Source organism: Pithys albifrons, chromosome 25, assembly GCF_047495875.1.
Source record: "Pithys albifrons albifrons isolate INPA30051 chromosome 25, PitAlb_v1, whole genome shotgun sequence".
Lineage (NCBI taxonomy): Eukaryota > Metazoa > Chordata > Aves > Passeriformes > Thamnophilidae > Pithys > Pithys albifrons.
The window spans coordinates 4,997,139-5,021,724 of NC_092482.1; the positions used below are offsets into that span (position 1 = coordinate 4,997,139).

The 24,586-nt window shown below is 58.1% G+C and overlaps 1 protein-coding gene across 2 annotated transcripts; it reads left to right on the forward strand.

Annotated features, from left to right (window-relative positions):
* The first annotated feature begins 5,184 nt into the window (after positions 1–5,184).
* LOC139682837 (vasoactive intestinal polypeptide receptor 1-like) lies at positions 5,185–18,520 on the forward strand. 2 transcript variants are annotated; one of them, XM_071577454.1, is made up of 13 exons: positions 5,185–5,412; positions 8,142–8,265; positions 12,215–12,322; positions 13,180–13,289; positions 14,207–14,304; positions 14,790–14,922; positions 15,533–15,686; positions 16,332–16,392; positions 16,654–16,720; positions 16,821–16,912; positions 17,130–17,259; positions 18,165–18,275; positions 18,375–18,520. In XM_071577454.1, the coding sequence occupies exons 1-13, from the start codon at positions 5,347–5,349 to the stop codon at positions 18,504–18,506; spliced, it is 1,386 nt and encodes a 461-aa protein (XP_071433555.1). In that variant the 5' UTR covers positions 5,185–5,346; the 3' UTR covers positions 18,507–18,520. The 2 variants fall into 2 exon arrangements, with proteins under 2 accessions (XP_071433555.1, XP_071433556.1); XM_071577455.1 differs by having other exon boundaries at positions 18,165–18,206; positions 18,414–18,520.
* Positions 18,521–24,586: the final 6,066 nt, after the last annotated feature.

Sequence of the window (24,586 nt, forward strand, 5' to 3'; positions counted from 1 at the left end):
TGGCAGTGCCAGGATGGTGGTGCAGAGCAGCAGTGCCAGGATGGTGGTGCAGAGTGTCAGTGCCAGGATGGTGATGCAGGGTGGTGGCAGTGCCAGGATGATGGTGCAGAGTGGTGGCAGTGCCAGGATGGTGGTGCAGAGCAGCAGTGCCAGGATGGTCGTGCAGAGTGTCAGTGCCAGGATGGGGATGCAGGGTGGTGGCAGTGCCAGGATGGTGATGCGGAGTGGTGGCAGTGCCAGGATGGTGATGCAGAGTGGCAGTGCCAGGATGGCAATGCAGGGTGGTGGCAGTGCCAGGATGGTGGTGCAGAGCAGCAGTGCCAGGATGGTGGTGCAGAGTGGCAGTGCCAGGATGGGGATGCAGGGCGGCAGTGCCAGGATGGTGGTGCAGAGCAGCAGTGCCAGGATGGTGGTGCAGAGCGGCAGTGCCAGGATGGTGGTGCAGAGCAGCAGTGCCAGGATGGTGGTGCAGAGTGGCAGTGCCAGGATGACGATGCAGGGTGGTGGCAGTGCCAGGATGGTGATGCAGAGCAGCAGTGCCAGGATGGTGGTGCAGAGTGGCAGTGCCAGGATGACGATGCAGGGTGGTGGCAGTGCCAGGATGGTGATGCAGAGCAGCAGTGCCAGGATGGTGGTGCAGAGTGGCAGTGCCAGGATGGGGATGCAGGGTGGTGGCAGTGCCAGGATGGTGGTGCAGAGTGGCAGTGCCAGGATGGTGATGCAGAGCAGCAGTGCCAGGATGGTGGTGCAGAGTGGCAGTCCCAGGATGGTGGTGCAGAGTGGCAGTGCCAGGATGGGGATGCAGAGTGGCAGTCCCAGGATGGTGGTGCAGAGTGGCAGTGCCAGGATGGTGGTGCAGAGTGGCAGTGCCAGGATGGGGATGCACCGAGCCAGGCTGAGCCGTGCTCTGATATGGCAGTGACACCCTGAGCCGCCCTCGGGCACAGGGGAGGGCAGGGAGCTGCCAGCACATCCCCTGTGCCATTTCCCTTTCCTGACAACACCCCGGAGCCAGAGAGATTCCGACATGAGGAAACAGCAGCAGGAGTCAGCAGCTTGCCCAAGACTCGAGGAAGATGAAGCAAACACCACTGAGGCAACACGTCCCCCCCTAATCCCTGCCGGCTCCGGAGGGGTATCAACAACCAGTCCCAAACCAGTTTGTGGTTGCACAGGAGGACAAGCCCCGGATATGGAGTGGCAGTTTGGCAGCTGCTGTCCCCTGTGCTGTCCCCCATCACGCTGTCACACACAGCCACTCAGGCACACACCTCTTGGGGATGCCCTGTGGGTTCAGTCGTCTCATTTTGAGAGATAACTACGAAAAATAGCACTATCTCTTCTCAGGCCGTCTCATGTTGCTGATGCCTCGAGCCTCATCTGCCCCGAGCCATCACCCAGTCCCTGTGCTCTCCCCTTCCCTGAGCCATCACCCAGTCCCTGTGCTCTCCCCTTCACAGAGCCATCATCCAGTCCCTGTGCTCTCCCCTTCCCTGAGCCATCACCCAGTCCCTGTGCTCTCCCCTTCACAGAGCCATCATCCAGTCCCTGTGCTCTCGCCTTCCCCGAGTCATCACCCAGTCCCTGTGCTCTCCCCTTCCTCGAGCCATCACCCAGTCCCTGTGCTCTCCCCTTCCTCGAGCCATCACCCAGTCCCTGTGCTCTCCCCTTCCCTGAGCCATCACCCAGTCCCTCTGCTCTCCCCTTCCTCGAGCCATCACCCAGTCCCTGTGCTCTCCTTTCCCCTTTCCATCACCCAGTCCCTGTGCTCTCCCCTTCCTCGAGCCATCACCCAGTCCCTGTGCTCTCCTTTCCCCTTTCCATCACCCAGTCCCTGTGCTCTCCCCTTCCTCGAGCCATCACCCAGTCCCTGTGCTCTCGCCTTCCTTGAGCCATCACCCAGTCCCTGTGCTCTCCCCTTCCCTGAGCCATCATCCAGTCCCTGTGCTCTCCTTTCCCCTTCCCATCACCCAGTCCCTGTGCTCTCCTTTTCCCTTCCCATCAACCAGTCCCTTTGCTCTCCTTTCCCCTTCCCATCATCGTCACTGTGCTCTCCCCTTCCCCTTCCCATCACCCAGTCCCTTTGCTCTCCTTTCCCTTTCCCATCATCCAGTCCCTGCGTTCTCCTCCTCCTCAAAATCACCCTCCACAGACCCTTTCCGTCCCCAGAGCCCCAAACCAGGGAAGAGGTTGTTGTTGTGGGGTGGGGACACCCCACTCTGCTGTAAGATGGAGGCAACGCAGTCGGTAATCCCCAGCCTTTGATAAACGAGCACTTGCCGCTTGCAAAAGGATTCCCGTCAGTGACTTCCTTTGCTTTGGAAAGGGCTGAGTCACCCCTAATTCCCGACGAGCTTCAGCGGCAATCGCGGCGCTGGAAGAAGATCAATGGGAGCGCCCCTGGCTGAAGGGAAAAGCCTCCGGGGAGATTCCCTGGCGATTTGGCAGCGAGACAGTCGCTGTTTTCCGCCACCCACGGCCCTGCATGGCCAGGCTGCCACACCAAAGCCACGTGCCCGGGGCAAATCCTGCCACCCTGCTCCCTCCAGCCAGTCACCACCATGCCCATCGCTGCCATGGGGGTGGGTACGACCACCCCAGGCAGGACCACTGTGTGTGGGTCCAGTTGGGGACCACAGAGAGTGCTGGAGGGTCCTGACCTGGCCTGGGTTTATGATCAAGTGAGTTTGTCTTTATTTATTTCCCACTTGATGCTGCAAAAGGGAACAGTGACCCTAAAATGGGCAGGGCTGGGCAGGTCATCCTGCACCAGGAAGGAGGTCAAGCCACCAACATCTGTCCCAGCTCATCCCTGCTGGAGGAAGGGCAGGAACAGCTCAGGAAGGTGTGGGTGGCTGGACATCACCTGAAGGATGCCCAGGGCTCTCCCTCGGTGGGGAGGGCAGAGGGACACACATCCCACACCGGTGCTCTGCCAACCTCCCCTGGCCTTTCCCACCACAGGGACCAGACTGGTCACCTCCAAAACTGGGGACAAACCCCCCAGTCCATTTGCCACCAGATGGCACCACATTAACTGGCCCTGTGGGGACACGTTGGGCACCTCGAGGCCACCAACCCCCCAGACCAGACCCACGTCCCCCATCCCTCTGCCCCCCAGCCCATGGGGCGATGCCAACTAAGGCACAGGGTTATTTGCAGCAGGGGTTGTTTAATTCCATTTTAGTCCCCCTCCCACGTGTTTATACGCTTTGGAAAATTAAATGATTGCGTTTGGGTGTTTACATTTTAGCGGAGTCATTAGATGTTAATGAGCCTGGCCGGGTCTCGGCAGCCTTTTGTGTCACCATAACCGCGGGCTCAGCCTTTGCTGCGAGAGCCGCGTGGGCCGCTCCTCATTACGGCAAACGAGCCCTTTGAAATGGCAAGGGCCCAGTTCTTTTATCCGCATTTTTAGGGTTATTTCATTTACATAGCGATTCTTGTCGAGGTCTTTGAATGGCAAAACAGCAGCGGTTCATTCGTTGGTTTTACCTCACGGTGAGGAGCAACGGATGGAGAGTTAATGGGATGTGCTGCCTCGTTAAGAAGTGGGAATGATGTTGGATTACTGAAATTAGCAACAGAAGTGGTTCCCCCTCCTCTCGCCCCAGCACAAAGTCCAGTGAAGCCCCCCCAGCCCTCTGCCCTTCGGCACTGGGGCTGAACCAGCGTGTTCAGTCCCTTTATCACCCTCACCCACATCTCGGAGAGGATTTTGGGTGGTGCAAGGCTGGATCTTTAATCCCAAGAGGTTATCACAGAGTTTTCCCTGCGCTTCTGGGTGTCCTCCTCCTTCCTTCACCTCTCCTGCCCTCTCTGCTTTGTCACTAGAATCATTAAAATGGTGACGTTTGAGTCAAAATTCCACTTGCTGAAGGGGCTGGGGCTTTCTACAGGGAGAATTACATATATATGACTATTTAAAATATATGCAACATATATTTATATATTTGCATATATTTTTAATAAGGAGGAGAGCCCAGGTGAGGGTTGGAGATCTGTGTGTGCCCCCAAAGGCAGCCCCATCCCTGGGCACGGCTGGGAGGGATGCAGGGAAGCTGCACGGGGTGTTTTGGGCTCAGGGAGGTGTGTCCATCCCAGGCTGCTCCTGTTCCTGGGATGCCCCCTCACTGCTCTGCTTTGGCACCGAGGGTGCAGCACCCGCCGGCCACCAAACCACCAAAATCATGAGCTCGGCTGAGACCAAAAGCCTCGGCTGGAGCAGAGTTAAGGTTATTTTGCAGAGGTGTGGGCAGCTGCCAGGCTCCCAGTGCCCACCCTGGGCCCCTCTGGGTGAGGGGGGAGTTCTGGGGAGGGGTTTGGGTGCATTGTGGGCAGCAGAGGCAGGAGGTGAGCAGGCAGTGTGGGGACAGGGGACAGAGAGACAGGGATGGGCAGCACTGCCTGGCACGCTGGTGTTGTCTATTCCTGTGAAAAACAGACACTCGAAAACAGTTTTAATGGAGAAAAATATACAGGTTACCTTTATTAGAGCTTCTGTGGTTCTAAAAATCTATAAAACACATTAACTCCTCAGGCATCACTGGGACCAGCAGAGCCTCCTGCCACCCTGGGGAAGGACCTGGAGGAGCATCCCTGCCCCATACCATGTGCACAGCTGTGTCCAGCAGACACACGTGTGTCAGGGCATGTATTTGTACATGTGTGTGCACAACCCCAGGCCACAACATCTCCTTTGAGCTCTCCACCTTCCTCTAGTCCCGGGCATGGAGCTGCTCAGGGTGCAATGAGCCCCTTGGGGTGCCCCTTGCACCCCATCCCGGCTGCACCCCCACTCCCCACAGCCTTTAACCAGCAGATTTGCAGCCCAGCAGCACTCAAGGAGCAGAAAAGAGGTGTCCATGTCCCTGCTGTGCATCCCCCTGGGCCCAGCTGGGAGCAGGTGAGGGGGTGCTGGGGGCACAGCAGGGGCCAGGCTGGGCAGTGCCAGGCTGGGGGTCCCCCCCAGCTGCTCCTCCATCCAACCCTCTGCGTGGGGAGGGGGAGCAGAGGGTGGAGCCTCCACATTCCAGATGCAGGAGCTGTGACATTCAGGCTCGCAGAGAGACAGAGCCCGTCGGCACTCGGGGACAGCCAGAGCCGGGGGGACACTTGGCCACCAGAGTGGCACCGAGGACCTGCTGCAGGAAAGGCTTCTGGAGGGAGACAGGAGCAGACGGGAGCAGGACACGGCTGGGAAGGGGCAGCGAGGAGGAGTGAGGGGGAGGAAGGTGCGGGGTCATCCCGGGGGGCCGGGGCCACCCCCCCTCGGGGACATGGAGGAGCAGCCGGGCTGGCCCCAGCCCCTCGGGGACTGAGCCGGGACAGCCGCTGGTTCCAGCCATGGGGCTCCCACGGCAGCCCCACCTCAGGCTGCTGGTCCTGCTGCTCGTCCTCCCAGTGCTTCAGGTGAGTGACCCTGGGGGCAGCGGGACCGCGGGGGGACAGGGTGGGCAGCAGGCACGGTGGTGGCCCTGGGGCAACCATCCCAGGCTCTGACAGCGCTGATAACACTGTGCTGCCCTCCTGGCCAGGGTGGGATCTTCCCATCCCATCCCATCCCCATCCCATCCCCACCCCTGTCCCATCCCTACCCCATCCCCATCCCCATCCCCATCCCCATCCCCATCCCTACCCCATCCCCATCCCCATCCCATCCCATCCCATCCCATCCCCATCCCCATCCCCATCCCATCCCATCCCCATCCCATCCCATCCCATCCCATCCCCATCCCCACCCCTTCCCCATCCCCATCCCCATCCCCATCCCCATCCCCATCCCATCCCATCCCATCCCATCCCATCCCCACCCCTTCCCCATCCCCATCCCCATCCCCATCCCCATCCCATCCCATCCCATCCCATCCCATCCCATCCCATCCCATCCCATCCCATCCCATCCCATCCCCATCCCTCCCACCCAGGGTGAAGCCCTACGAGCTGTGGGCACTCCCCACCCACTCGGGGGGTTTCACAGCAGCTCCTGGGGGGTGATTTGCTGCCATGGGCAATGCTGGGATGCCCCAGGGCTGTGACAGCGCTCAGGGACCAGTCAGGGCAGAGCTCCCGTGGGATTCAGCTCCAAGGGATGTCCCGGGGGGCAATGCCTCGGGGACGGTCCCTCCATCCCCCCGCGGGTCCCTGCGGGGGCTTCACTCCCATCGTCCTGCACCCCTCGAGGGAGCCCCAAACCCCGAGGGCCGGGGGAACATCCACAGGCACGAAGGTTGGCATGGCTGGAGGGTGCAGGGCACTGGGACATCTGTGGGTGCTCCCAGTCCTGGAGCAGAGTCATGGGCATGGCTGGCACTGAACCCCATGGAAATGTGGGCACACGGGGTGGTTGTGCTGCTGGAGGGACGCACGGGGAATAAATCCCCCCCCTAAATGTGTCCGATTGCTCCAGGGGCAAAGGAAAAGGAGAGGAAAGGAAAGGGAGGCAGGGGGGGGTGTGGAGAAGAAGGGAAGAGAGGAATGGAAAAAAAAGGGGTAGAAAAAGGGAAAGGGAAAAGAAGAGAGGGAAAGGGAAAGGGAAAGGGAAAGGGAAAGGGAAAGGGAAAGGGAAAGGGAAAGGGAAAGGGAAAGGGAAAGGGAAAGGGAAAGGGAAAGGGAAAGGGAAAGGGAAAGGGAAAGGGAAAGGCATCCATCCCCCTGTGGGCACAAGTGCTTAGGAATGAGCATGGATGCCTGGGAATGGGCACGGATACTTGACAATGGACATGGAAAATTCGTGGCCTGCTCTCAGTTCAGCCCCAATCTCCAGGCTCTCCAGCTGGAAAGAGGCAAATCCCAAAAACAGAGATTCCAGGAGACTCCAATCCCTGGACACTGAACCACTTGCATTTTGGGGATCTGTAGGGTCAGGAATTACTCCTTGGTGTTTCATCACTTTTTCTACCAAACCCCACAGCTTTAAGGAGGTCACTGTGCCTGTTTTGCAGCATCTCCCAAAGAGCAGGAAAGCAGGAGAAGGGTGAACTCCAATGGCTGTTGCCAATGCCTCCAATTAAAACACACCAGCCTGAAGATGAGCAAACCCCAGGGAAGGATTAGCCATGCCCAGAGAGGTGGTTTTTGTAAATCTCTAATTGCATGGTGTCCTTGCTGAGGTTTGGAACAGTGCTGGCCTCAGCCCTGACAGTGGGACCAGGCTCTCCATCCATAAACTCAGCTCCACATGGAGCTGGTGTTGTGGTGCAGCAGCGCCCTGAGGCACCACAGGCTCTCAGAGGGAATTAAAAATAATTGCAGTGTTTCTCTGTGGTGTTTACAAGGCAAAGAGCAGAAAGGGAAGGAAATATCAGAGTCCAGAGCTCAGTTCCATAGCTGGGTCTCCTGGGGCAGCTGCAGCAGAAATAGGGAATTTTGCCTGGAATCTGCCTGTTAATGCCCAACATCCACCTGGTCCTGGGGAAGGACCAACAAGGCTGGAGAAGGGACTGGAGCACAAGTGCTGTGGGGAGAGGCTGAGGGAGCTGGGGGTGTTCAGCCTGGAGAAGAGGAGGCTCAGAGGTGACCTCAGCACTGTCTGGAACTGCCTGAAGGGAAGTTCTGGCCAGGTGGGGGTTGGTCTCTTCTCCCAGGCACTCAGCAATAGGACAAGGGGGCACGATGGGCTCAAGCTCTGCCAGGGGAAATTGAAGTTGGAGAGGAGAAAGAAATTCTTTGCAGAGAGAGTGCTCAGGCATTGGAATGGGCTGCCCAGAGAGGGGGTGGATTCCCCATCCCTGGAGGTTTTTCAGCTGAGCTTGGCCGTGGCACTGAGTGCCATGATCTGGTAAAGGGACTGGAGTTGGACCAAGGGTTGGACTTGATGATCTCGGAGGTCTTTTCCAACCCAATCCATTCTATGATTCTGTGATTCTGTGGCACTGAGTGAGAATCCACCACATATTGATCCAACCCCACTGTGATCATCAGCCCAGGGCACAGAGTGCCTTGGGCTGATGATCACAGTGGGGTTGGATCAATGGTTGGACTTGATGATCTTGGAGGTCTTTTCCATCCAATCCATTCTATGATTCTAAGGTGTCACTGCCCATGGGAGGGGGCAGAACTGAATGGGCTTTAGGGTCCCCTCCAACCCAAACCATTCCCTGATTCTGTGATTCTGCTGCCTGTCCTTTCCTCTTCCCAAGGTGCAAGGAACACATCCCGACTGCTCCATCATCCTCTACTTCCAAAAGCAAGAAGAGGAATGTCTGGAGATGATGAGGAGTGAGAGCCAAGCCCCAGCCCCACCAGGAACCCCCAGGCAGGAAGGTGAGTGCACCAGGATTGCATCCCTCAGGATTCAGTGAGATCTTTGGAGGGTGATCCATGGGACGGGGTTGCAGAGCTCACATGGATGTGGAAAAGAAGGTATTTCCAGGAAAATGGAAAGCAGCACCAAAGCAAGGAGAAAACCCTGGAGAGCCTTAAAGAAGCTGCTGCAGGGAGAGAGGGAGCTGAGGGTGGGCTGAGGGACACCAACAAATCCTGGCAGATTTATAGAATCATGGAATGGTTTGGGTTTGAAGGGACATTAAAGCCCACCCAGTGCCACCCCTGCCATGGGCAGGGACACCTCCCACCAGCCCAGGGTGCTCCAAGCCCTGTCCAACCTGGCCTGGGACACTCCCAGGGCTGGGGCAGCCACAGCTTCTCTGGGCACCTGTGCCAGGGCCTGCCCACCCTCCCAGCCAGGAATTCCTTCCCAATATCCCACCTATCCCTGCCCTCTGGCAGTGGGAAGCCATTCCCTTGTCCTGTCCCTCCATCCCTTGTCCCCAGTCCCTCTCCAGCTCTCCTGGAGCCCCTTTGGGCACTGGAAGGAGCTCTCAGGTCTCTGGCTCTAAACCCAGCCTAGAACATCCTCCACAACTCCATGGAATCACAGGATTCCAGAATGGTTTGGGATGGAAGGAAACATAAGGATCCCACCCCTGCCATGGGCAGGGACACCTCCCACCAGCCCAGGCTGCTCCAAGCCCTGTCCAGCCTGGCCTGGGACACTCCCAGGGCTGAGGCAGCCACAGCTTCTCTGGGCACCTGTGCCAGGGCCTGCCCACCCTCCCAGGGGAGAATTTATGGCCTCTGGCACTGCCAGGGTGGTCCATTCTTCCCCCTCCATCCTCCCTGCACTGATGCCACCAGCACCAAGGTGACATCATGCTTGTCCCCACTTCCCATCTTCTTGCCTTCCTAATTCAGTTACTTTTAATTCAAAATGTGTTCTGAGCAACTTAATTTTTACATTTTTACTTTTAAACCAATTAACTGATTGGAAAACTGGTTTGAAGTGCTGCTTTGCTACGTATTTTTTTTTTTAAATTGCATTTCAGTTTCCATCCAGCAGCAGCAAACCCAATTTTCTGGGCAAAAATGATCACTTGGAGAATAAGAAATGCGTCACTTGATGGGTTTTATCTAAAACCAATGTAAAAATTAAACTTCTCAATAAATGCATGGAAAGGTGCATAATTGCTGAAATAACTGCAGAGATGTAACTTATCATCCAGCTTAGCAGAGAAAAGCCAAGTTGATTGGAAAAGGTCCATTTTGCAGCCCATTTTGTGCCAGCCCAGGGGAAGGAATTTCACTGCAGGAAAATAACCAAGCAGCATAATTAAAATCAGGATTTAATCCTGGGTTTCCTGCTCAACTGATGCCTCCACTGCCCACTTGAGCTGAATTTATCTCTCTCCCCTTGCTTGGGCCAGCAGAGAGGGTCTTGTGTAGAGAATGACATGAAGTGACAATGTGGGGGAAAGGCTCAGATGCCCTGGATGTGGTGGGAGGTGCTCCAAGGTCTGCCCAGAGCCTTCTCCTCTCCAGGCTGAACAGCCCCAGCTCCTTCAGCCTTTCCTCATAGCAGGGCTCTTCCACTCCTTGGATCATTCCTGTGGCCTCCTCTGGACTGCAGGTGCTGTGAGTTCCAGAGAGGGTCAGGAAGATGCTCCAGGGCTGGAGCTCCCTCTGCTCTGGAGCCAGGCTGAGAGCTGGGGGGGTCACCTGGAGAAGAGAAGGCTCCAGGGAGACCTGAGAGCCCCTTCCAGACCCTAAAGGGGCTCCAGGAGAGCTGGAGAGGGACTGGGGACAAGGGATGGAGGGACAGGACACAGGGAATGGCTTCCCACTGCCAGAGGGCAGGGACAGATGGGATATTGGGAAGGAATTCCTGGCTGGGAGGGTGGGCAGGCCCTGGCACAGGTGCCCAGAGAAGCTGTGGCTGCCCCAGCCCTGGGAGTGTCCCAGGCCAGGTTGGACAGGGCTTGGAGCACCCTGGGCTGGTGGGAGGTGTCCCTGCCCATGGCAGGGGTGGGATTGGCTGAGCTTTAATGCCCCTTCCAACCCAAACCATTCCAGGATTCTGTGACCCCAAAAAAAGAAGCAGCCCCTTTCAGTGACAGCCCCAGTAGCCTGCTCAGTTCACTGATCCTCCAGAGCAAATGTTTATCCGTGCTCTGGCATCCCACTGCCAGCTTTCCAAATCCCTGCCAGTCTGGCCAGATACCCACTGCCAACTCTGCTGAAATCAGGGAAAACTAATTAGGCTTGTCTGAGTCCACACTCCCTGGCTGGGAATAGATGTAGCTCCAGGTTAACAGTGTATATCTGCAAGGTTAATAATGGAGCTGTGGAAGGAGGAGGGCTGTCCTGGAATGTGATGTCTGTCTCATCCTGGGATGCTGCAGCACTAATTCTTCAAGTCCCCGAGTCTGCTTGGCCGTGCTGATTTCCGAGGCAATTCGGGAATCGTTTGAAGTGGAATTTAATGCTGGAGACAAAAGCAAAGCGTGTTTAAGCGAATCACCGTCAGCAAGTCTTGCAGGGCTTTCTCCTGTCCTCCGGAGAGACATCCCAAACTGAGCCTCCACGGCTGCTGGGTGCAAAGATACAGCCTAAACCTGCATTATTTTAGAACCCCCAGGATATTCCCAGCCCATCCCGCAGCCTCATCCCCAGGGTCTCCCCGCGGGCGCTCCGGTCCGATGTAACCTCAGGAAATACCAGGTCCCGTCTCACCGCGGGGCTAAAAGGAGATCTGAGCGCCGGGGGAGGTGGTTGCCGGGACTGGAGCCAGGATGCTCCTGATTCTTGAGGGGGTACGGAATGGCCCGGGGATCGGGTGACGGCTCCGCTCTCCCGTTACAGCCGCAGAGCTGTGCCTGGTGCGGGCTGAGCCGGGGCTGGGGGGCTGCGTGTGTGTCCCCTCGGTTGTGCCCGGTGTTCTGTGTGTCCCCTCGGCTGAGCCGGGGCTGGGGGGCTGCGTGTGTGTCCCCTCGGCTGTGCCGGGGGCTGTGGGGGCTTTGTGTGTGTCCCCTCGGCTGTGCCAGGGGCTGTGGGGGCTGTGTGTGTGTCCCCTCGGCTGTGCCCGGTGCTCTGTGTGTCCCTTCGGCTGTGCCAGGGGCTGTGGGGGCTGCGTGTGTGTCCCCGGCTGTGCCAGGGGCTCTGTGTGTCCCTTCGGCTGTGCCAGGGGCTGTGGGGGCTGCGTGTGTGTCCCCGGCTGTGCCAGGGGCTCTGTGTGTCCCCTCGGCTGTGTGTGTCCCCTCGGCTGTGCCGGGAGCTGGGGGGCTGCGTGTGTGTCCCTTCAGCTGTGCCGGGGGCTGTGCCAGGGCCTGTGGGGACTCTGTGTGTGTGTCCCCTCGGCTGTGTCAGGGGTTGTGTGTGTCCCCTCGGCTGTGCCAGGGGCTCTGTGTGTGATCCCTTGGCTGTGTCAGGGGCCGTGAAGGGCTCTGTGTGTGTCCCCTCAGCTGTGCCAGGAGCTGTGTGTGTCCCCTCGGCTGTGCCAGGGGCTCTGTGTGTCCCCTCGGCTGTGTGTGTCCCTTCGGCTGTGCCAGGGGCTGTGGGGGCTGCGTGTGTGTCCCTTCAGCTGTGCCGGGGGCTGTGCCAGGGGCTGTGTGTGTGTCCCCTCGGCTGTGCCAGGGACTGTTGGGGCTGTGTGTGTGTCCCCTCGGCTGTGTCAGGGGTTGTGTGTGTGTCCCCTCGGCTGTGCCAGGAGCTGTGTGTGTCCCCTCGGCTGTGCCGGAGACTGTGGGCACTGTGTGTGTCCCCTCGGTTGTGCCAGGGGCTGTGTGTGTCCCCTCGGCTGTGCCAGGAGCTGTGTGTGTCCCCTCGGCTGTGCCAGGGGCTGTGTGTGTGTCCCCTCGGCTGTGCCGGAGACTGTGGGCACTGTGTGTCCCCCTGGCACGTCCCCTCTCCCCGACACAACCCTGCCATCCCTCCGCAGGCTGCCAGACCGAGTGGGACGGGGTGAGCTGCTGGTCGGCCGTGCCTGTCGGCCAGTCCCGAGCTGTCGCCTGTCCCGACATCCTCCACGTCTTCAAGAAATCCAAAGGTGCTGCGCTCTGACTCCAGCCCGGACAGCTCATCCCATGGGATCGAGGGCTGGGCTGCACCCACCCACCCACCCACCCACCCGCCCATCCGCCCTGCCAGGGACTTTTGTGCCACCCCAGCCCTTCCCCTCCGATCTCACAGCTCCTGCCTCTCCAGAATTATGCCCTCAGTATATATTGCAGTCCAAGCAGGGGATGGGCAACAGCAGAGGTTCAGGGTGTTGCCACACCAGGAAAGCCCCCACATCCTTTCATCACTCAGTACCTTGTGGGTAGAGCTCTTGGGGACCTCATCCTTCACCCAGGTGACACCAGGACAGTCCCTTTGCTGCTCGGTGCCCTCCTTTCCCCACCCACACACCAGCCAAATGCTCCTCACCTGCTCAGCATCACCCCAAGACAAAACATGCCGTGGAAGATTATGATGATTTCAAGTCCAGGTGCTCTCCCAGGGTGGGAATTGCTGCCAGGGGAGCTGCTGCCTCCAACCCTCGGGGTGGGAAGGAGAGCACCCAATCGGTGCCCCCAGTATCTGAGCACTGGGTGCAACTGGAAAGGAGGATGGAGGGTTGGTAAATGCTTGATTTACGGCAGGAACACCTCAGGAGGGGCTTGGTGAAGCCCTCACGGGATGAATAGGCAGGTTTTTTAGCCTGAACTCCCTCCCTCTGGGGGGTTCATGCCTGCCCCAAGCTGCCCTGGCACCTCCTGGAGAGCAGCGATGTGATCCAGGAGGGATGGGCAGCCAGGCCACTCGGGTACCACACTGCTGTCCCCAGGGGGGTGCTGGTGCTGGCCCAGGCTGGACATTTTGGGGGTTCTGATGCTCTTGTGAGGTTCCTTCTTGTTGCTGCAGTGCTGATCCAGAGGAACTGCACCGAGTCGGGCTGGAGCTTCCCCAGCCCTCCCTACCACAACGCCTGCCAGCTGGAGGGCCTTGGCACCAACAACGACACCGAGGCCAAGGCAAGAGGGTCACTGGGGGCTGTGGGGCACCCACTGTGGCATCACCCTCCCCACAACATCCTCCTCACCTCACCTACCTCACCTCACCTTCCTCACCTCGCCCTCCCCACCTCACCCTCCCCACATCAACCTTTCCACATCGCCCTCCCCACATCACCTTCCCAGATCACTCTCCCCACATCACCTTCCCCACCTCATCCTCCCAACATCACCCTCCCCATGTAACCCTTCCCACATCATCCTCCCCACATCATCCTCCCCACATCACCCTCCCCACATCACCCTCCCCACATCACCCTCCCCACATCACCCACCCCACATCACCTTCCCCACCTCACCCTTCCCACATCACCCTCCCCACCTCACCCTCCCCACCTCACCCTCCCCACCTCACCCTTCCCACCTCACCCTTCCCACATCACCCACCCCACATCACCTTCCCCACATCACCCATTCCAGATCACCCTCCCCACATCACCCTCCCCAGATCACCCTCCCCACATCACCTTCCCCACATCACCTTCCCCACATCACCTTCCCCACATCACCCTCCCCACATCACCTTCCCCACATCACCTTCCCCACATCACCCTCCCCACATCACCCTCCCCACATCACCCTCCCCACATCACCCATTCCAGATCACCCTCCCCACATCACCCTCCTCACATCACCCTCCCCACATCACCCACTCCACATCGTTCATCCCATATCATTCTACCCCACACTGACCCACACTCTTGAGCAAAGAAACATTAAATGCTCCTGGGTTTATCTCATTTAGCCTCATCCTTGTTTCTGGGATGCCTGGAGGGACCTGGGCAAGGGCTGGGGCATCACCGTGTCACCTCTCTGCCACCACAAACCAGCACCCCCCAGTCCATGTCCCCTCTCTCCACTGGTACTTTCCCTTCCAGAAAGGCTATTTTGTCACCATGAAGGTGCTTTACACCTGTGGCTACTCCACGTCCCTGGCAGCCCTGTTCTTGGCCATTGGCATCTTCTCCTGCTTCAGGTAGGGCTCACTCAGCTCTGGCTGCAGCTGAAGGATCACTGGGTAAATCCTCAGCAGAGGATGCTGCCCTTGGCCTCTCCCCTCCCTGAGCAGCCCAACTCCACTCCTGCCAACATGGAAAATCAGGGAGGCACGAGAGGAACACTCAGCTCTGTTGACACACAGACTTTAAACCCTCGGGTGGCCCTTTGAAGCTTTGCTTTTGCAGACCTCGCTGTGCTGCAGATTTAAGCTCCCTGGAAGTGGCTGAGGATGTTCTCCAGCACACCTTGTCCCTGGGCAGCACCCTCAGGATTGGCACAACCCTGTCCTTCCTGATTTCAGAGCAGGAAAACCTTCTCCAGGGCTTTGTGTTTGACCATATCACCGACATGTGGTCCTTGGGCTGGGCTCCAGCCAGGGAAGGGGATACCAGAGGAGAAGTTCCTCTGCCCCTTGGCTCTCCCTGCTCCTCCCTGGGCACAGCACATCTCTGCATCCCTTAGGAAGCTGCACTGCACCAGGAACTCCATCCACATCCACTTCTTCACCTCCTTCATCCTGCGTGGGACTGCTGTGTTCGTCAAGGACAGTGTCCTCTTCTCAGATGAGTCCATTGACCACTGCACAATGTCAACAGTAAGACACCAAGTCCCAGCCAGGGCAAGGTGCAGGGAGGGCACCATGAGCTCATCTGGGAGGGTTTGGGTGGGTTTGGAATGGCTTTAGCACTGCAGAGAGGAGAGAGAGAGAGAGGTTGTGAGCCTGGGGAGGAAAGTCTGGCTTGGGAGGACCTTGGGAGGTTCACAACAGTGTTTCTGCATGTGCCCTGTGGGCAGAGTGGTGTCCTGCTCTCAACGCCCTCCCTGGGCTCAGACAGTGTCCCAGCACAACCCCAGCAGCACCAGGTACACCCAAACACACCTGGCACTGCTGGACGTGCAGATTTGGGGTTCTCAGAGACCCCTGTGTGCAGATCCAGCACTGTGGGCACCATGGACACAACCAGACATGGCTTTCTAAAGGTCCTACTAAACCAGCCCATGGCCACCTGCTCATGTTGCACAGACAGAGCAGAACCTGCCGCAGGTGACACGTGGCATTGGTGCAGAATCCCTGGGGCTGCTCTCAAAGGCCATCACAGGTCTCCTCGAGGGGGTGGACAGGAAGGATCACCATCCTCTGTGCCCCCAGGACAGGGTCTGATGCCATGTAGTGCTCTGAGCCTTCACCCTCCTCATCCTCACAGGTGAACTGCAAAGCAGCCATCGCCTTCTTCCAGTACTCAGTCCTGGCCAACTTCTACTGGCTGCTGGTGGAGGGGCTGTACCTGCAGACCCTGCTGCTGCTCACCTTCACCTCCGACAGGAGGTACATCTGGTGGTACATCCTCATTGGCTGGGGTGAGTGTGGGGCCACCAGCCCCTCCAGCAGGGCCCACTGACAGACAGTGGGCAGGAACCACCTTCAGGGACCCCCTGGTCTGAGCCCACCTGGCCAGAGGTCTCCAGGTATGATGGGTGCCATGGCTGCTCTCAGCAGGTCCCTCTCACCCACAGCATCACAGAAACCCAGACTATTCTGAGCTGGAAGGACCCACAAGGATCAGCAAGTCCAACCCTTAAGTCAATGGCCCACACAGGGGATTGAACCCATGACCTTGGCATTATTGCAAACAAGTTTTAACCAACTGAGCTCATCTCACCCCCATGGCTTCGTGCTTGCTGGGGCTCCTGCCAGCCCCTGGAGCTGGTTGGGAAGCATGGCCTGATCCAGGACAGGTCCTCCCTTCCTCCCACACCCACCTGGAACTGGGAACAGCCATCCCAGGTGCCCAGGTTGGATGTAAGAGCACACATGGGAGTGGGAGGGTGGCCAGGCACAGGCAGACATCACCATCGGTGGGCACCACCTCCTTTCAAACCTGGAGAAGGTAGAAAGGCCACATCCAGGGGCCCAAACCTGACCTAGATGTGGTTTTGGGGCTAAGGGAGGGTGACACAGGGCACTGGGGTGACTCCACATCCCTGCCTGGCCTGTCCTTGCAGGTGTCCCCATGGTTACAGTCGCTGTGTGGGTGGTCACCAGGCTGCGGTACGACAACCACGGGTAGGAACAGACACTTCTTCCTTCTCCAGGCCACCTCGTCCACATGCCACACATCCAAGTCCTGGGGGATGAACCTCTTGCATGGGAGGCTCAGGAGGGGAGAACTGGGCCAGGGATTTAATGCCATTTCTGTTTTCTGGTGGATCCTGTGGCAAGGGGTGACGTGCAAAGGGAGCAGGGGGCTGGTCCAAGGGGTGTCAAGGTGACACCTGGGCTACAAAGGTCCAAGTTGGTGCCAGAGTCATTTCTCCTCTCCCTTAGATGCTGGGATGACTACACCAGTCTGTACTGGTGGGTGATCAAGGCTCCCATCCTCCTGGCCATATTTGTGAGTGTGTCCCCTGAGAATCCCAACCCCAGAGCTGGGGGTCCCATATGGGGCCAAGCAGGGGGCTGTGCAGAGCCTGAGACTTGCCTTTCCACGGCAGGTGAACTTCCTCATCTTCCTCAATGTCACCAGGATGTTGGCACAGAAGATCCGGTCCCCAGACATCAGCAAGAACTACAAGCAGCAGTACATGTAAGGGCTGAAAATGGGGGCCTGTCCTCACCCTGGTTTCTGAGGGTCCCAGGGCAGCAGAGACCCCTCCCTGGAGGAGCACGGAGGAGGAACATCAGGAGCCTCCAAGACCTTCCTTTCATGGAGAGCTTACTATGGGTTAAAACCAAGCTCTTGGGAAGGTCTCATGGGGCAGCAGGACCACCTAGGCTTCCATTCATCCCACCCCTCTCTGCAGGAGGTTGACCAAGTCCACGCTGCTTCTCATACCTCTTTTTGGGGTGCACTACGTGGTGTTTGCTCTCTTCCCCGAGCACGTCGGTGTGGACGCCCGGCTGTACTTCGAGCTGGTCCTCGGCTCTTACCAGGTGCAGGTTGGGGGAGATGGGGAGGCCAAGGTTCCCCTGTACCCATCCCATCCCATCCCATCCCACCCCATCCCGTCCCATCCCATCCCATCCCATCCCACCCCATCCCATCCCATCCCATCCCATCCCATCCCATCCCATCCCATCCCATGTCAGCCCAGCCCAGCCCAGCTCAGCCCAGCTCAGCCCAGCCCATCCCACCCCATCCCATCCCATCCCACCCCACCCCACCCCACCCCACCCCATCCCATCCCATCCCATCCCATCCCATCCCATCTCACCCCACTCCATCCCATCCCACCCCATCCCATCCCATCCCATCTCATCCCATCTCACCCCACCCCATCCCATCCCATCTCACCCCACCCCATCCCATCCCATCCCATCCCATCCCATCCCATCCCATCCCACCCCACCCCACCCCATCCCATCCCATCCCATCCCATCCCATCCCACCCCACGTCATCCCATCCCATCCCATCCCACCCCACCTCATCCCATCCCATCCCATCCCATCCCATCCCATCCCATCCCATCCCACCCCACCCCATCCCATCCCATCCCATCCCATCCCATCCCATCCCATCCCATCCCATCCCATCCCATCCCATCCCATCCCATCCCATCCCACCCCATCCCATCCCATCCCATCCCATCCCATCCCATCCCATCCCATCCCAATATCACACCAGGAGCCCCTGGGATGTGCTGCTGGGGCTTTGCATTCTTTTGGGAGGGGGCTGTGCCCCACACCCCCCTCAAACCCCAGGATCGTGGCCTGGGGAACAACGTGCACCCTGGCACGGGGTAAGAGGTGTGGGAGGGTATAAATGTGGGCAGCAGATGGGCACAGAGGGGTCCAGCCCCTTTCTTTGGGTCAGCCTTGCTCCTCCTGTGCTTCTCAGGGGTTCCTGGTGGCTCTGCTCTACTGTTTCCTCAACGGGGAGGTGAGTGTGTCCCCCAACAGCAACCCCTGGGCGCCCCAGCCACGTGGGCACACAGAGACCCCCGAGGGTGTAACAAACCCAGACTTGTGGGGGTCCCCATCCTGCTGCACCCCAAATCCCTGCAGAGCCCTCAGAGCAGCTCCTGCCCCTCCGTTGGGTGCTGGTGAGTGTCCCTGGGTGCCAGCACCACCCGTGGTGTTGGTTCAGGTCCAGGCTGAGGTCAGGAGGAACTGGGGCAAGTGGCAGTCATCCATGGAGAGCAACGTCTTCAACCTGGCAACCCAGGACTTCACAGCGTGACAGGGACGGCGTTCGGGGGCAAACACCCCCTCCAGGGGGTGCTGGTGGTGCAGCTCCGTGGCTCCAGTCCCAGAAAGATGAAAAAAAGAAGGATTTTGGAGGTTCTGGGTCTGGGATCCTCAGAAGGTGGTGTGAATGGCCGTAGGAAAAGTTCTGCCTGCTCGGGTGCTGGTGGCTCTTGTGGCTCCCTGTGATGGTGTCTCACTCACCCAAAGGTCTCTTTGGGGTTTGGTCAGAGTTTTAGGCAAAGGGAAGAGAGTTTCTCCACTTTTCTGCCCCAAGACTGGGCACAAATATCGTTTCACAAAAGGCTGTTCTTGGTTTTCATTTGCACGTGAATCAAAAATGTGGTCCCAACACTGAAGGCATTTTTTGATGGCTATTCCCCCTCTTCTTTGGTGTACAAAGTCATTTCCCTCATGGGAAGATGCCTAAACACAGGAGCCATTCTGAGGGTGGGAGAAGAACACAGAGACAAAACTCCCTACAGGAGTCCCCCCAGTGACCTCATGACTCAGTTCCATCCTGATTTCCACAATGTTTCCCTTTCTCCTGTGCTGTTCAGCTGGGGTAGATGTTCCATAACCATTGTCCCACCAGCTCTCCCAGGGCCTCTGCACTGAGCAGTGGGACAGTCTGAAAGCAGCAGAACTCAATGCCTTCAGTGGGGACTCATTTTGCAGGGATAGCAAGTTTTTTGCCAATAAAATCTTCTTCTGAAGTCCAGCATCGTTTTCCAGAGGGTTGGTTTGCTCCACAAACCCACACTTGGTACAAGGGGTGATGGAGGGTGGAAACCCTGCCCGTAATGCAATGCCTGGAAATCCCTCCCAGGGTGGGAATATCTGCTTTTTCCCTGCCTAGTGAAGCAGCCAGGGAATGGCCATGGAGAGGAGCTGAAGGAGGAAGGTGAGGAAGAGCACAAGGTGGTGCATCACGAGTGTGCTGGTTTAAAGGTGAACCTGCAGGAAAAATGACCCCAACACAAAAGAGATTATAAATCAGAGTTACAATTTCATAACAAGATTACAATAAATGCAATGGCCCAAAGAGAAATTGGGTTTAACCCCCAAGCCCAGCAGTCTAACCCAGCCCCCTGGGGCACAAACACAGGGGGGTTTGGTGGCCCCTGTGCTGAGCCCCACGTGGTTCCCCCGAGTCCAAAGGCAAAGGAAGGGACAAACCTGTTGGTGCAGATGATGGCACAGTCTGGGCCAGAGTGGTGGCTCCTCCTCTGGATCCCATCAGTGGTCCCACAGTCCCCAAAGCCCAAGATTGTGTCCCCTGAGGTTTGGGTGGGAGCCCCCAGTGCCTCCCCCAGGGCAGGGAGTTCCACACTGGGGGATCTGACTCTGGCACTCAGGGGGGATTTTGGACTCGTTGCTGGCCCCTGAGCAGAGCTGAGCCCTCAGGTGGGTGTGGAGGTGCCAAGGAGTCCCTGCAGGGCAGTTCTCCCAGCTCCTCTGCCAGGCTTCTTTCCCAGCCAGCTCCCAGCCTGAGGGCTCAGCTGTGCCCTGGGCAGCTGCTGCCAATGGGCCATTGGGAACAGTTGCTGGGCAATGGCCCAGAGGGTTTGGAATGCCCAGCTTTGGGCACACCCACACAGGGACAAACTGGGCCCACCTGCTGAACTGGGACAATGAGCTGTCCCAGAGGTGCTGGGGTGTCCTGACCCCTCTGGGCAGGAGCTGCCACCACCACACCACAGCCTGGCCCAATTCTCCTCCATGAGCATCCTTCATCCTCCAGGACTGAGCTCCTGCCTTGGCAAACTTTGTCTCCAGGAGTGAGAGAGGCCTGGAATGCCCTTTCCCAAACCTTCTGGGCTCTCCCAAGCCCCAGAGGCTCGAGCCACCTGATCTCAGCAGAGCTTCTCACACTGCCCGGGTTGTCATTTCTCTGTGTTGCCACATGTCCTTCCTTAAATAAAACCCACTTGCTGGCCCTTTGCCAGACTGAAGGATCTCCGGAGATCCTGTCTGGTCTCATAAAAAGGTGTTGAGAGGGAAACAGCCCCCCAGACCTGAATTGAGGTGAGATGGAAGACGTTCCACTAAACAACCCCCCAGAGCCAGCAGCATCCTGTGCATCACCAGCCAGGAAACCTCCAGAGGAACAAAACAGCTGCCAAAAAATGCTTGTCTGCAGCCAGGGAGAGACCACAGGTGAATGGACATCCCTGTCCATCATTAGCAAGGAAGATGCTGTTCCAGGAGGGATGAGGCAGCAGCAGCCATGGACTGTGCCAGGGCTGGGAATGCTCACTGGGAATGTCACAGCTGCCATAAAGTTTTGAGAACACCAGGTTTGCATCTATTTTCAGCTGGAAATGGGTTTTCTGGGTGATAAACCTGAAACCCAAATAACTCACTGGGGTTTGCTGGGCTTTGACCTCATGGTCTCCATGGATTGGGGTAGGAGCCCATGGTGGGTGTGGGAAGAATGTGCCACCTCCATGGGGACTGGGCATAAGGCTTGGTCTGCAGGAAAGGTTTTCCAAAGGGTTTGCTCTGTCACTGGCGTGGACCTTGCCCTGCATCCACATGGAGTAAAGAATCAGAGAATCATGGAATGGTTTGGATTGGAAGGGACCTTAAAGCCCATCCAGTGCCACCCCCTGCCATGGGACACCTTCCACCAGCCCAGGTTGCTCCATGCTCCATCCAACCTGGCCTTGGACACTCCCAGGGATGGGGCAGTCACAGTTTCTCTGCCCAACCTGTGCCAGGGCCTGCCCACCCTCACAGGGGAGAATTTCTTCTGGTGACGGGACTGGAGCACAAGTGCTGTGGGGAGAGGCTGAGGGAGCTGGGGGTGTTCAGCCTGGAGAAGAGGAGGCTCAGAGGTGACCTCAGCACTGTCTGGAACTGCCTGAAGGGAAGTTCTGGCCAGCTGGGGGTTGGTCTCTTCTCCCAGGCACTCAGCAATAGGACAAGGGGGCACGATGGGCTCAAGCTCTGCCAGGGGAAATGGAAGTTGGAGATGAGAAAGAAATTCTTTGCAGAGAGAGTGCTCAGGGATTGGAATGGGCTGCCCAGAGAGGGGGTGGATTCCCCATCCCTGGAGGTTTTTCAACTGAGCTTGGCCGTGGCACTGAGTGCCCTGATCTGGTAAAGGGACTGGAGTTGGACCAAGGGTTGGACTTGATGATCTCGGAGGTCTTTTCCAACCCAATCCATTCTGTGGATGTGGCACTGAGTGAGAATCCACCACATCTTGATCCAACCCTACTGTGATCACCAGCCCAGGGCACGGAGTGCCCCGGGCTGGTGATCACTGTAGGGTTGGATCAAGGGTTGGACTTGATGATCTCAGAGGTCTTTTCCAACCCAATTGATTCTAAGATTCTATGAAATATCCCAACTTAACCGATTCTGATTCTTTATTTGGGAAGGCTGAGCCCGGGCACAGCTGGCGCAGGTTTTCCCCATCTCTTCTCTGACATGGCCAAGGGTGCCACAGCTGGCAATGCCCATGCCCCACCCTGCTCCAGAGGTGCTCTGTGACCGCCCCAGTGCCAGCGGGGTGTCCGGGGAGGGGTGTTTTGCCTGGAGCCGGAGGGTGGCACTGCGGCCCCTCCACAGGCACCGCCACCGGCTCAGGGTGTCAGTGTCGGAGCGCGGTGTCCCCGCACGGAGCGCCGGGCACGGGCACAGCGGGCGGGGGGGACCGGCCCATCCCGGGGTGCCACCACCAGTGGCTCCAGGCTGTTGAGAGAACCCAGGGATTGAGGTAAGGACTCCTTTGTGGGAATGTGGATCCCAAGGCTGCGGGAAGAGCTGGGACATTCCAGGGTCCCTCCCGACAGTCCCGGTCAGGTGAGGGTTAATCAGCCCTGGGGATGGGAATAGGGCTGGGAGAGCTGTGCCTGCATTCCCTGCTCCTCCCGGGGCTGCCAGAATCACAGAATGGATTGGGTTGGAAAAGACCTTCGAGACCATCAAGTCCAACCCTTGGTCCAACTCCAGTCCCTTTACCAGATCATGGCACTCAGTGCCACGGCCAAGCTCAGCTGAAAAACCTCCAGGGATGGGGAATCCAATCCCTGAGCACTCTCTCTGCAAAGAATTTCTTTGATCTCCAACTTCAATTTCCCCTGGCAGAGCTTGAGCCCATCGTGCCCCCTTGTCCTATTGCTGACTGCCTGGCACAGAGGGTGCCCTGTGCTTGCACCCACTCCTTCATCCCTTCTCCAGGACACTCCCAGCTCTGCAGCTCAGGGAATTCACCTCCCCATGCCCACACTCACTGGGGTAAATTGTTTCCTCCCTCCTCTGTGCAGGCAGCTCTGACTGTGCCCAGCTCCTGCCTGCACAGGGACCTGCAGAGGGTGGTCCCACAGAGCCCCAGGGATGCTGCCAGTGCCACGGTGGGGGCAGTGCTGGCAGTGCAGGAGACCTGGGCAGGGACTTTGGACAAGGGCCTGGAATGGCAGGACACAGGGAATGGCTTCCCACTGTCAGGGAGCAGGGTTAGATGGGATATTGGGAAGAAATTCTTGGCTGGGAGGGTGGGCAGGCCCTGGCACAGGTGCCCAGAGAAGCTGTGGCTGCCCCAGCCCTGGGAGTGTCCCAGGCCAGGTTGGACAGGGCTTGGAGCACCCTGGGCTGGTGGGAGGTGTCCCTGCCCATGGCAGGGGTTTGGAGCTACATAATCTTTAAGGTCCCTTCCAACCCAAACCATTCCAAGAACCTGTGATTCCATGAGGCATCCAGCACCACGAGCCAGGGCACCTCAAACACACCCCAGCGTCCCTCAGGCTGGACCAAGCATTGCCCTTATCCCACCCTGTCACCCCAAGGACGTGTTTTCCCACCCAGGTCAGTGCTGTGAGTACCTTTGGGTACCCCAAGCACCCATTCCTGTTGGGATTTAGCTGGTTTTGCAGACAGAGCTGTGCCTTTGTGCTCCCTCAATGCTGGCCTGAGCACCCTAGGGTGCCCCCAGAAAGGCAGGAGCCACATCCCAGAGTCTCCCCACTCATTTGCCTCATCCCAGATTGCTCCAGGCAAAGCAAAAACGGAGCTGTGCAGCCTTCCCAGGCTCCCTGGTGGTGCCAAGGCTGGGCTTGGGGCAGCTGCAGCTGCTGGAACCCACCAAACATCCCCTGAATTTCCTGCTGTGACCAACGCAGCAAGTGGAAAGTCCCCACAGTCACAGCAGGAGGATGTTCCCTGTCCCTGTTCTCCTCACCAGCCAAAAGCACTGACCCCTGGATGTACAAGGAGGCTTTTTTTCCCATGGATATGAGTTGTTGCTTTGCTGCTGAGCTCCCAACAGGCTCCTGGTACAATCCCTGCCCTGTAGCAACCCCCTGGGAACTGATCTTCACTCTCTCCTTCCCTTGGCTTTATCTGCTCTGAGCCCAGATGGGGCTTCAAGTCAGCAAGAAGAGCCACGGGGCTGGTTTTTAACTGAAGAAATCCAAGTTATGCCTCCCAAAGCACAACTTCAGCATCCCCTGCACGGAGCTAATCCTGCAGCACCTCTCCCCTGAGAGCCAGACCTGGGCTCCTGAGCTGCCTTATTCACACAGCCTTGGACAGAAAAGGAAAATTATTGAGTGAGAAGCAGAATCAAGCCAAGGAACTTCACTTCCAGCTCGCTGGGGGCTCAGGTCTGCAGTCTTGGCCCTGGTTTTATTGATTGTGTAGGATGCTGGTGAGGGGCTGGAGGTGGGGAAGGGGATTGCCATGGGAAAGAACTGGTGAGGGATGCCAGGCTGGGGAGGGCAGGACTGCAGCTCCACTGAAACCACAGTGGAAAGTTCCTACAGCTTGTTTTGGGACCAGACAAGCTGCAGAAGGCACAGACAGTGATGTTGGAGAGATGAAGAGCTCCTTCTGACCAGGCTGAGTGCTGGGTTGGTTGGTCCATCCCCAACACAGCCCTGAGCACCCCAAAAGGGGTGAGCCCTGCAAGCTGGGTGTCCTTCCATGCTCTCTTCCTAAATCTGGGTGCCCACCAAGCACCCTGTGTACCCCCAAAAAGGGCAAGAGAGGAGACAACCCCATGGCAACCCCCTCCTGTGTCACCTGGTTTTGTCTCACATCCCTGGGGGTCCCCATGGGCAGGACATG